This window comes from Ranitomeya imitator, chromosome 6 (genome assembly GCF_032444005.1).
Source record: "Ranitomeya imitator isolate aRanImi1 chromosome 6, aRanImi1.pri, whole genome shotgun sequence".
Classification (NCBI taxonomy): Eukaryota; Metazoa; Chordata; class Amphibia; order Anura; family Dendrobatidae; genus Ranitomeya; species Ranitomeya imitator.
Window position 1 is genome coordinate 307875088 of NC_091287.1, and position 13740 is coordinate 307888827.

Genomic DNA, 13740 nt, shown 5'->3' on the forward strand with positions numbered 1-13740 from the left:
AAAACACCAAAAGTCACTACGTTTTTGCACAACTATGAGTTGCACAAAAGTTTTACCACTCTTCAAAGCGTTTTGTTTTAGAAATCTGCTGTCACAGGTTTACCGCAACAGAGAGGAGCAAGAATACCGCAGTGACTGATTTCTCCTACACGTGCACTGATTAGAAGCACTTCACCTTCATATTAAACTGTGCAAGTTTCTTTTAGCAGTGCAGTAGTTAATCTTCTCAGTTGAGAGTTCTTGGAAGCTTTCCTGCATTTAGGCTCAGCTATGCACTATTAGCCACTCCCATCTCCAACATAAACAGGGCCTGGCTAGCATTCATTGTCACAGCTGGCTTTTGCTGCCTGGCTGGGGAGGTTGTTGGTGGTTATTAGAGTAGGTGGTTAGTGGATTTAAATGTGACAGTTGCTAGGTTTTGAGTGTGTGATAATTTCTTTTCTTCTCCTACTTTGGTTTAACCCCATCCTCCACTCCCCGGTGCATCCCTCTGTTATTTTTGTGTGTGTATATTTGTATGTTTGGTATTTTTCATTACCCCTGTTCGTATCACTTTGTTAGTCTGTTTGGTGTGTTATGGTACACTACTACTCCCCTCTTCCCTGGGTGGAGAAAGGGTACAGACTGAGGGCGGATTTAGAAGCTAAGCCAAGGTGCATTGCCCCAGCATCTTCACCATCAGAAGTAATCCGAGGAACAGGGCTAGCTAGGGCGGTAGGGACAGAGAAGGAACCCCTGGTCCCGGGACACCTGATAACAGAGTCGTGACATCTGGTGAAAACACTTTCATGAATTGAGGCCTAACTTCCTGTTGTTTTAAGAAACAATACAAGTACATTAACAGCAATGAACAGACTCTGACGCTATCTTTTGTACTGAAGCCTCTAATAAGTGTGTGCAATAATCATTATGAAGTAAGGGGGAGGTGTGAACTCGCTTATTGCCACTGGTGGATCCTGTGTTATCAGTTGTGTATAGAGGTGTTACCTGCTTCTGATGATAAGGAATTTGCTGAAAACTAAAAACTCTTCATGAAGTGACAGGAAATGTAAACCTAAAAAAATTCCAGGGGCCTCTGTAAACATTGCTAGATTACTATTTATTTTATATTATTTTTTTAATAAAGATCATGATGTATTTTAAAAAATACATTGCCTGTTTTTTTTTTTTTTTTAAAAATACATTTAACACAAAGTCATGAACAATAGGTTATTTTCTGATGGAACATTCCCTTTAGTTTGCCATCTAATAGGTATTAGATGAATGTAGTCTGAGCACGCCAATTTTGGCGGGACTGAATAACCTTCTGCTGAGAGTGGTGATGTCTCGATTCTGTCTTCATGGCAATTGTAGGAAAGTTGGTGGAAAGAACAAAAAGATTAGACATATTGAAATAAATATTGCTTTTTAATGAGGCAAAACCACTACTATAGGTATCCGGCAGCTATAGGTATCCGGCAGCGATTTACTCCCTCCTTCTGTTGAGCACACGTACAGTGGGGGGACTGAGATTAAGTGGTTAGGTGAATACATTGGCAAATGTAGGAAAGTTGGTGGAAAGAACAAAAAGATTGGACATATTGAAATAAATCTTGCTTTTTAATGAGGTAAAACCACTACTATAGGTATCCGGCAGTAGATTTACTCCCCTCCTTCTATTGAGCACACGTACAGTGGGGGGACTGAGATGAAGTGATTAAGTGAATACATTGGTGGGATGTAACAAACGTGTCTGACAACCTATTTTACCTTCATATCACAGGTAGCTACAGAAGGTCACCCGTATGTTTCATAACTACCGTAAATTATTTTACACCTAAATCCATAGGAAACCCCACAAACATCATTTTCCCATTATGTAGATACATGCCCTTGCTCTTGGGATACATAGCAATGTTCAGTGTACATCCTGAATAACCTCGTCTTCTGCTGCACAGTATAGGACAGAAGTAAGGCAGGGATCAGATCCCAAGACCTTCTAGTTGAGAACCCAACATTATGTGGCAGACAGGGGAAGATTATCATATAAGCCAGACGCTTTCGCTGTATAAGTGATTTGTGTCTAAGAGCTCTCATCACTCCGAGCTGTGAAATACAGCATTACTCGCTTAATATTATTCCTTACACCTGCTGGCTGTCTGATTACAATGTAGCAGATTGATTGGAGTAATTACTTTCTGCGCTGCGCAGGGTAGAGCAGCTACTGAGCAGGGTTATGTGCCTCTCTCAGCATGAGACATGCCAGTGCCACTGGATCAACAGCAGGTCACCTCTTTGATGCTCTCAGGACATTCTTTGAATGCTATGTGACTCCTTGACATGATACTGAGCATTTCTGCGCTGATTGAGTATGAGCTGTGTTTCCAGCATAGAGGGAAAAAAATGGACGTTTGATCTTGCAATTCAAGGAGGTGTCAACATGACGACATGTCTCTAATACACCTCACTAATGTTGCAGCTCCAATACTGAAAAATGTCATTGATATTTAGGTATTGCATACGTTTTTTTTTTTAAAAGGTTCTTCAATGTAGCAACTAGAACCTGTCATCAGGATGTCACAGCGGCATCATGTTCTTAATGTTTTTTAAAATTCTTTCCAACTTCTATTGTACACCTGCCGCCCCACATAGCTTAAACCGGAAAGGAGAAAACAAAGGACGGATTAAAGAGAAGGAATAAAAAAATAGAATAAATCGTGTGTCGAGCACTAAGCTATAGTGCTCAAAACGCGAAAGCCGAGTGATTCTATTTTTTATTCCTTATCTTTATAATTTTAAGATTAAAGTAATAAATGATGGTTTTATACATTTTGTTTCCCAAATCTTCTACTCTTATATACAATTGTTCCTGCCTTGGGACCAGCCCATGGTCCCCTCCATGCACCACACCCTACAAGAATTATCCAGTTAACGGATCTGGTGAACTGATGTGATCTACTTTTTGTCCATTGGAAAGTAACCCATTGCATTTGCACCAGTCTTCTGATTAGTGGCTGCATTAGTAGGTAAAAAGGTTGTACGGAGCATGGTGCCAGCTACACCCATCAGACCACCTGGTGCTCATCATCATACCATATGGGACAATTCAAACTGTACTGGTGGCATGCGTTTAAACAGAGAAAATTTGGTGACAGGTTCCATTTAAAAGAGGTATTCCCGTGGTCGAATGTTGTGGCCTATTTGCATTATATTCCACAATATTATAATCATTGAGAAATGGCGTCTATGAGGCTCTGTGCAGACTGCATTCAAGCGCCAAAGTCCTCCTATAGGCCAGGAGACGCTCCTTGCTTATACTTTATGCATATTTCAGTACAACTCCATTCATCCCGTGGAGACCAAGAGTGTTCTTTTTATCGTCCCCATAGGGAGAATTATGCTTCAGCATATACTTTTATATTTTATAGGAAGACTTTCAGATCTCATTGTCCTATAAAAAGCCAGTGCATAAGGCTATCTTGCAGGGTTTTTTTTTTTTTTGTACAGTTGGACAATAGGCAACAGCATGTCACTGGTATATATTATTTTATGTTATGACACTTTGTGTCATAGCAAAGTGGAAAAAAGGCATCTTCTGTTATTTTAAAGTGTTGTCATCCATCTTGACATCTATATGACCCATTACAATATATAAATATATATATATATATATATTTATATTTACAGATTGTTGTACAGTCAAAAGCCAGTGGCAGAATGGTCAATAGGAAAGTGATAATGGCCCACAGAGAAGGCATGAGGATATCTTACAAAAAGGAGCATTTGTGGCCACTGTCATGTATATGTTCAGGGGATGTCTGAATGATTGCCTATTCATAGAATACAATTTCTTTACACTGTTCCTCTGTATAGATGACAGCCTGCTACGCAATCTTATAATTAAATTAATGGAATGCATATTGGTTAAGTAGAGACCTAAGGAACGCATTGGTTTAGAGGGGCCTATGGCACGTTAAGGTGCGTGCTGGAAAACACATTCCGCCCTTAGCATAAAGACCCCTATACACTGGATCTGAATGTTGGCCGAGCATAGCATGCATGGGATGGCTGGGATTGGAGGACTGGCTGAGTATGGCCAGCGTTATATACTGCATCTCACATCATGACTCGTGCATTAGATGCAGAAAATAACTACATCTACAACACAAATCACACCAATATCAGTCTATAGAGGTGCTAAAAGATGATATGCTACATTCTTATTCTGTGCCTCATATGTGTATATAGCTCAGATACAGAATAGCTGACAGCAGACCCATTAAAGGGAAACTAGAATTCAGCATAATGAAATAAACCCATACAAAGCTTTCTGAAGTGCCAGAGAAGATCTTCACAATTTGTCATGGTGGAATATTAGAATCTAATCTTATGGGCACCAGGCAACCTCAGCTTTGTTCAGACTCCTTCTTTAATCCCAAGTGCTTCATCTGCGAACGTGCTTAGAAATATCTTAGCAAGCTTCATCTGTAAATGTCAAAGTGGTTTGCAACAGATTGTCGAGAATTGATTACTGCTCTGCCCACAAATTGTTAGGAATGCAGATAGGTCTATTCTTATCATTGCTAAGAAGAGGGACATTGACAGTTTAGGGACTTATTAATGTATCAAGACTAGAGAAGGGTCAGATTTAGTCATACACACAATAGAGGTTGCACCGTTATGGTATAGCACACTTTGCTTGAGAAAGTCCCTTTTATGATCACTTTCAGGGCCCCTTCATATGTACGTGTTTGCGGTACGTGTAGTGTCCGTTTTCACGCGTACTGGAGACACGCACACCCATTGTAATCTATGGGGCTGTGCACATGTCCATGTTTCCAAACGGAATGTGTGTCCGTGTGGCGCACACATAGACATGTTCGTTCTTTTCCGGCAGCACAAATGATAATACGTACCGAACACGTGCACACAGATGATATAGGTGTAACATCCGTGTGTCGTCCGTGTGAGACGTACCAGAATAGAAATTAAACATTTTTATTTGTTAAAGATATTCAAAGATACACATAGATATATATAGTAGATAGCAGACAGCTGTGAGCTGATATCAGGCTGGGAAGGTACTCAGCGTAGTGCAGCGGGGTTCACACAGTGTGACAGATAGGCAGGGACTACAGAACGTTCAACATAAAATGTCTTTACTCCAGAAAACACACAAACAGTCCGTGTTCAAACCCATTGCACCGCTGTATCTCTTCGGTGCATCAGCAGCTTTGAAGTCCTTGGCTCTGTGTTAGCTTCCCACAGGCCTGGGTTGCACAGAGCCTCCTGCTCTGCAGCTTGCAAAACTAAAACTGACACCCCCGAGAAAAAGCTGAGAGATTAAATGGGAATCGTGGACATAGAGCCACTCCCAAAACCCTAAGTGGAGGAAGGGATTTGCCCCACAACCAAACCTGTAAATCTGTCCAAAAATAAAAGGCTGTGTCGGGTTTTCTCACTTTTACATTGCCTTGTAATCACAGACATTTTGCTGCAATCACAATGTGCTCCAGCAGGTTTACTATATCTCTATACGCATCCTGGGGGACACATACCGGCCCTCGTATGTGATTCCCCCTCACTATCTCACAATGGTTACTGGGCCCTACCCAGCCTAAAAATACTAGCCCACAGCGGCCCCAGAAGTGGCGCATCGCATTAGATGTGCCAATTCTGTCTCTTTGCCTCTGCTATTCACAACTGCCTGGTGCACTGGCAATCTGGGTAATGGTAGTTGGCCGAGGTGTAGCTAGGATTTTGGTTCGGGGGGGGAATTCTGAGTGGGCCCCTAACCAGGTAACCCTGATTACAACTATGTGATGCACCTTGATAAAAGATGTTGAAGAAACTTAGCAGATGACCGCAATGTTGCTAAAAAATATCTCTGTACAAACAACACCACTGATATTACTGCCCTATGGTGACCATATAGTGGTAGATACCAGTCCTGCAGAGCATTTAAGAGATTATAGCACAGTTACAGTTAGTAACACAGGTGGAGGGATGCAGTGATAGTTGACTTTGTGGAACTTTCTCCCTACTGCATCTCTGGAGCTCCCCAACAGTGATCTTGGGGTTCTTCTTTACCTCTCTCACCAAGGCTCTTCTCCCATGATTGCTCAGTTTGGCTAGATGGCCAGGTCTAGGAAGACTTCTGGTGGTCCCAAACTTCCATTTAAGGATTATGGAGGCCACTGTGCTCTTAGGAACCTTGAATACTGCAGAAATTCTTTTGTAACCTTGGCCAGATCTGTGCCTTGCCACAATTCTGTCTCTGAGCTCCTTGGCCAGTTCCTTTGACCTCATGATTCTCATTTGGTCTGACATGCACTGTGAGCTGTGAGGTCTTATATAGACAGGTGTGTGCCTTTCCAAATCAAGTCCTATCAGTTTAATTAAACACAGCTGGACTCCAATGAAGGAGTAGAACCATCTCAAGGAGGATCACAAGGAAATGGACAGCATGTGACTTAAATATGAGTGTCTGAGCAAAGGGTCTGAATACTTATGACCATGTGATATTTCAGTTTTTCTTTTTTAATACATTTGCAAAAATTTCTACATTTCTATTTTTTTTCAGTCAAGATGGGGTGTAGACTGAACATTAATGAGAAAAAAATGAACTTTTTTGAATTTACCAATTCTGAACACTTTCCATACCCACTGTAAATTATTCTACTTTTAGTAGAAGACTGATAATCCTGAGCACTGTTGTCCAGAGTACACATTGTACTTTATGGACTTGGGTTCCACCACCAAGTCCATACCCCAACAATACCTGAAAACAAGGAAGAATATAATGTACAGGTCCAAGGTTTATAATGCAACTCTCTATTGGTCCTCATGGCAAGACAATATTGTGAGGTGTTCTCAAGATTATTTTAACCACCACTACAACACATATTTATAGTGACACAAAAGATGCCTATTCCTATGGCAGGCATCTCTGGCATTGCTCTATTGACACTCCTCTATTAAATTCAGCATTTACAGTTCTGGAATTTATTGTTGTGAAAATCAATAAACAAAATAATGTAGGAAAAAACGATAATATCATGGATAAATTGTGTTATCCACACAGACAGGCATTACAGAGATCCATACAGGGCTGCCACTAGAAATTTTGGGGCCCCATACTGGCAAAATTTTCGGGGCCCCCTTGAAACTCCGCCCAGGCTCCACCCCAGCCCCGCCTCCAGGCTCCACCCCTCGAACTGTCCACAGTCCCACCGCTCTCTCTTGGAAAATCTCCACTTCTCACCTATCACACATTGACAGTTCCCATCACCAGATCACACACATAGCCGGCAGCTTTTGTTTTGGCCAAAAGATTTTTTAAGCCGCCACCACAACACGGTAGACACTTTTGGCCGGGCCCTACTCTGCTGTAACCTATTAAATATTTGTTAAAATATGCAATACAATTTAGGTATATTTTTATTTATTTTTCAATTTTTAAAATGACCTATAATACTACATACAAGGAACAAATACCACAGCACTATGACCAGATGACATATTACCACCACAGTGATCGAATAATATAAAATACAAGGAACAAATACCGCTACACCATGACCAGACCGCATATTACCACCAATGACTGAATACTACAATACTGATCAGTAATAAAAAAAAACCACAATACTATCACCATCAGTGCCGTTATGCACAGGAGATCTGTAATTAGTAAGCAGTGTCTGTGTACAGGTAATACAGTGATCACCGGTGACATTACACACAGGAGCTCTGTATATAATGTATAGGTAATACAGTGATCACTGGTGACATTGTACACAGGACCTCTGTATATAGTATACAGTGTATAGTGTCAGTGTATAGGTAACACTGACTCACCAGTGACGTCTCTAGGTGAAGTCCTTCATCTTTCATCCAGCACAGACCGCCATCACTTCATCCAGCCAGGACTCGTCTCTGCAGGAAATAAAACAGTTATCTCGAGTTCCGCTTGTAGAACACATTACTTAATTTTCCCAACTTCTACATTACACCACATGAAGAAGGCAACATAGTAACACTCTACACAGTAACAGGACCGCCCCCCCATTTAAAACAGTATACTCAAAAAATAAAATAAATACATCACTGCAATAATAATATCCCTTAATTAGCCCCTATGGTAATATTCGCCATCCTAGCCCCCGTGTGTCTCATTCCAGGCTCCAGCCATATGTTCTCCCATCCTGCCCTCATGAGTATCCATTCTGCCCCATATGATCTCCCCATCCTGCCCCATCTGTCTCCATCGTATCCATCCTGCCCCATCTGTCTCCAATCTTGCCCCATCTGTCTCCATTCTGCCCCATCTGTTTCCAATCCTGCCCCATCTGTGTCCAGCACTCTGCCCCATCTGTGTCCAGCACTCTGCCCCATCTGTGTCCAGCACTCTGCCCCATCTGTGTCCAGCACTCTGCCCCATCTGTGTCCAGCACTCTGCCCCATCTGTGTCCAGCACTCTGCCCCATCTGTGTCCAGCACTCTGCCCCAACTGTCCAATCCTGCCCCATCTGTGTCCAGCACTCTGCCCCATCTGTGTCCAATCCTGCCCCATCTGTGTCCAGCACTCTGCCCCATCTGTGTCCAATCCTGCCCCATCTGTGTCCAGCACTCTGCCCCGTCTGTGTCCAGCACTCTGCCCCATCTGTGTCCAGCACTCTGCCCCATCTGTGTCCAGCACTCTGCCCCATCTGTGTCCAGCACTCTGCCCATCTGTGTCCAGCACTCTGCCCCATCTGTGTCCAGCACTCTGCCCCATCTGTGTCCAATCCTGCCCCATCTGTGTCCAGCACTCTGCCCCATCTGTGTCCAATCCTGCCCCATCTGTGTCCAGTACTCTGCCCCATCTGTGTCCAGCACTCTGCCCCATCTGTTTCCAATCCTGCCTCATCTCTGTCCAGCACTCTGCCCCATCTCTGTCCAGCACTCTGCCCCATCTCTGTCCAGCACTCTGCCCCATCTCTGTCCAGCACTCTGCCCCATCTCTGTCCAGCACTCTGCCCCATCTCTGTCCAGCACTCTGCCCCATCTGTGTCCAATCCTGCCCTATCTGTGTCCACCACTCTGCCCCATCTGTGTTCAGCACTCTGCCCCATCTGTGTCCAGCACTCTGCCCCAACTGTCCAATCCTGCCCCATCTGTGTCCAGCACTCTGCCCCATCTGTGTCCAATCCTGCCCCATCTGTGTCCAGCACTCTGCCCCATCTGTGTCCAATCCTGCCCCATCTGTGTCCAGCACTCTGCCCCATCTGTGTCCAGCACTCTGCCCCATCTGTGTCCAGCACTCTGCCCCATCTGTGTCCAGCACTCTGCCCCATCTGTGTCCAGCACTCTGCCCCATCTGTGTCCAATCCTGCCCCATCTGTGTCCAGCACTCTGCCCCATCTGTGTCCAATCCTGCCCCATCTGTGTCCAGTACTCTGCCCCGTCTGTGTCCAATCCTGCCCCATCTGTGTCCAGCACTCTGCCCCATCTGTTTCCAATCCTGCCTCATCTCTGTCCAGCACTCTGCCCCATCTCTGTCCAGCACTCTGCCCCATCTCTGTCCAGCACTCTGCCCCATCTCTGTCCAGCACTCTGCCCCATCTCTGTCCAGCACTCTGCCCCATCTCTGTCCAGCACTCTGCCCCATCTCTGTCCAGCACTCTGCCCCATCTCTGTCCAGCACTCTGCCCCATCTGTGTCCAATCCTGCCCCATCTGTGTCCAGCACTCTGCCCCATCTGTGTCCAGCACTCTGCCCCATCTGTGTCCAGCACTCTGCCCCATCTGTGTCCAGCACTCTGCCCCATCTGTGTCCAATCCTGCCCCATCTCTGTCCAGCACTCTGCCCCGTCTGTGTCCAATCCTGCCCCGTCTGTGTCCAGTACTCTGCCCCGTCTGTGTCCAATCCTGCCCCATCTGTGTCCAGCACTCTGCCCCATCTGTTTCCAATCCTGCCTCATCTCTGTCCAGCACTCTGCCCCATCTCTGTCCAGCACTCTGCCCCATCTCTGTCCAGCACTCTGCCCCATCTCTGTCCAGCACTCTGCCCCATCTCTGTCCAGCACTCTGCCCCATCTCTGTCCAGCACTCTGCCCCATCTGTGTCCAGCACTCTGCCCCATCTGTGTCCAGCACTCTGCCCCATCTGTGTCCAATCCTGCCCCATCTGTGTCCAGCACTCTGCCCCATCTGTGTCCAATCCTGCCCCATCTGTGTCCAGCACTCTGCCCCATCTGTGTCCAGCACTCTGCCCCATCTGTGTCCAGCACTCTGCCCCATCTGTGTCCAGCACTCTGCCCCATCTGTGTCCAGCACTCTGCCCCATCTGTGTCCAGCACTCTGCCCCATCTGTGTCCAGCACTCTGCCCCATCTGTGTCCAGCACTGTGCCCCATCTGTGTCCAGCACTCTGCCCCATCTGTGTCCAGCACTCTGCCCCATCTGTGTCCAATCCTGCCCCATCTGTGTCCAGTACTCTGCCCCGTCTGTGTCCAATCCTGCCCCATCTGTGTCCAGCACTCTGCCCCATCTGTTTCCAATCCTGCCTCATCTCTGTCCAGCACTCTGCCCCCCCCCTGTGTCCAGCACTCTGCCCCCCCCTGTGTCCATCTTTCTGCCCCCCTGTGTCCAACTTTCTGCCCTCCCTGTGTCCAGCTTTCTGCCCCCGTGTCCAGCTTTCTGCCCCCCCTGTGTCCAGCTTTCTGCCCTCCCTGTGTCCAGCTTTCTGCCCCCCCTGTGTCCAGCTTTCTGCCCCCCCGTGTCCAGCTTTCTGCCCCCCCTGTATCCAGCTTTCTGCCCCCCCTGTGTCCAGCTTTCTGCCCCATCTGTGTCCAGTACTCTGCCCCATCTGTGTCCAGTACTCTGCCCCATCTGTGTCCAATCCTGCCCCATCTGTGTCCAGCACTCTGCCCCATCTGTTTCCAATCCTGCCTCATCTCTGTCCAGCACTCTGCCCCATCTCTGTCCAGCACTCTGCCCCATCTCTGTCCAGCACTCTGCCCCATCTCTGTCCAGCACTCTGCCCCATCTCTGTCCAGCACTCTGCCCCATCTCTGTCCAGCACTCTGCCCCATCTCTGTCCAATCCTGCCCCATATGTGTCCAGCACTCTGCCCCATCTGTGTCCAGCACTCTGCCCCATCTGTGTCCAATCCTGCCCCATCTCTGTCCAGCACTCTGCCCCATCTCTGTCCAGCACTCTGCCCCATCTCTGTCCAGCACTCTGCCTCATCTGTGTCCAGCACTCTGCCTCATCTGTGTCCAGCACTCTGCCCCATCTGTGTCCAGCACTCTGCCCCATCTGTGTCCAGCACTCTGCCCCATCTGTGTCCAGCACTCTGCCCCATCTGTGTCCAGCACTCTGCCCCATCTGTGTCCAGCCCTCTGCCCCATCTGTGTCCAGCACTCTGCCCCATCTGTGTCCAGCACTCTGCCCCATCTGTGTCCAGCACTCTGCCCCATCTGTGTCCAGCACTCTGCCCCATCTGTGTCCAGCCCTCTGCCCCATCTGTGTCCAGCACTCTGCCCCATCTGTGTCCAGCTTTCTGCCCCCCCGTGTCCAGCTTTCTGCCCCCCCCCTGTGTCCAGCTTTCTGCCCCGTCTGTGTCCAGCACTCTGCCCCATCTGTGTCCAGCTTTCTGCCCCCCCCTGTGTCCAGCTTTCTGCCCCCCCCTGTGTCCAGCTTTCTGCCCCCCCCGTGTCCAGCTTTCTGCCCCCCCGTGTCCAGCTTTCTGCCCCCCCCGTGTCCAGCTTTCTGCCCCCCCCGTGTCCAGCTTTCTGCCCCCCCCGTGTCCAGCTTTCTGCCCCCCCCCTGTGTCCAGCTTTCTGCCCCCCCCTGTGTCCAGCTTTCTGCCCCCTCTGTGTCCAGCTTTCTGCCCCCTCTGTGTCCAGCTTTCTGCCCCCTCTGTGTCCAGCTTTCTGCCCCCTCTGTGTCCAGCTTTCTGCCCCCTCTGTGTTCAGCTTTCTGCTCCCCCCTGTGTTCAGCTTTCTGCTCCCCCCTGTGTCCAGCTTTACTGCCCTGGCGCCCCCCGGATCGCAGCTCTCAATAAAAAAAAAAAAAAGTTCTGCTTACCTGCCGCGCTCATGCTCTGTCCACGCAGCTGCAGCGTGCACTCGCCGGCGACTGACAATGACATCAGACGCCGGCGACCTGCACGCTGCGGCTGGCGGCTGTTAACTATTAACGTGCGGGCGCGGGCCCGCACGTCAATAGCGTTAAACAGCTGTAGCGCCGGCCGCCGCTAAGGGCCCGGTTCAGCCTGCGGCTGCCGGTAGGGGCCCGGTGGGCCCCATACGCCAGTCACGGCTGTAATGCCCTGATGGCGGCCCTGGATCCATGCACAGCATGTGATGTAATAACTACCCAGCGCCATCCATAACAGATCCATAACTTTCATTGAAATTCTCCAGTCTGATTCTCCATTTGTCCTTTCTTGTAGGTATGGAAATGGAACAGATTTTCCTCCAGAGGCCGAGGATTCTGATGACCCTACAGCTTATGTTACGAATTTGTCGTACTACCATCTCGTTCCATTTGAAACAGACATTTTAGACTGAAGCTATCAAGAACCTGGAAAGATTTATTTGCCATGATGGTGATGTCTCTTGAGTGCTGCTATTCCTGTGGCCTTTTACAAACTCTAAAATACAATGCTCTTAAGCAACTAGCACACAGATCTCAGCAAATGGAAGTACTGCAGATTTACAAGATGCCTTAATGGAACCGGAGCCAGAAGGACATTGCTTGTTCTTAATATCCACGTAACAATACTCACCAAGCCTATTGCCGCATGAACCTAGGGTCTGCTCGTATAATGCATGTTCATCATTTCGGGCCTATTCACTTTGGTCCAAGAATCTAGACACCAGCAGCAGTTCATGTGTATTGTGTCACTTGTATCACAGCCCGTGAAGTATGTTGAGGTCTCCAAAGCACAAATATACAATGTGATGACTGCTTAGAACATCAAGATCAAGGAATGTTCCTCAACAGCTGAAAATGTGCTAGATTGTTTGGGGGCATATTTTTATGTGTACTGGGGGGGGGGGGGGGTCAAAATGAAGACCACGTTTGTTCATTATGTATATTGTGAAACCGCAGACATCGGTATGTTGAGAATATGCTAAATGTATGTGAGATGGGAGCAAGCATCAGCCGATGGCGTTACACAGCGTCTACATTCCAGCGTTTTCATTCATTGTTTGGTATAGGGCTTTGCTGGTATGAAGTTACCTGTGATGGGTGTAGATGCATTTGCTACGTAAGCAAACATAATATTATCAGCTCTGTGTACCAACAGCAAGCACATTGTAATGTAAATATTAGTAAATTATTGAAAATGCTAATTCTTTTCTACAATATCTTTTAAAATCTATTTTATTGAAATGAAATATTACTCACAATAAATATATTTAATATCTGCAGTGTAATGTGTTCACAGAAATTAAAGGGACTCTGTCACCCCCTCCAGCTGTTAGAAACTAAAAGAGCCACCTTGTGCAGCAGTAATGCTGCATTCTGACAAGATGGCTCTTTTAGTTATTGGTGCAGTCAAAGCAGAAATAAAGCATTTTATAATTTCACAAAAATACCTGTCTTTAGTTGTGGAGACAGGTCTTAACCCCCCAGCTGCACACGCCGCACTGCCGTCACTCAAGGCTTCTTCGGCGCCGGGCGCCGCCCCCTCAACGCTGTTTTCAAATCAAATCCGGCGCCTGCGCTGTTTTGTTCTGCCTGGGGCAGGCGCAGAGAGCGCTGCCC

At 47.1% G+C, this 13740-nt stretch overlaps 1 protein-coding gene across 1 annotated transcript in view; it reads left to right on the plus strand.

Moving 5' to 3' along the window:
- Nucleotides 1-13403, plus strand: part of PXDC1 (PX domain containing 1) — a 74499-nt gene extending 61096 nt beyond the window's left edge. The window contains exon 5 of the mRNA XM_069730724.1: nt 12419-13403. Coding sequence (XP_069586825.1) covers nt 12419-12536 — 118 coding nt within the window. The 3' untranslated portion in view covers nt 12537-13403. The remainder of the gene's footprint in view (nt 1-12418) is intronic.
- The last annotated feature ends 337 nt before the right edge of the window (nt 13404-13740 follow it).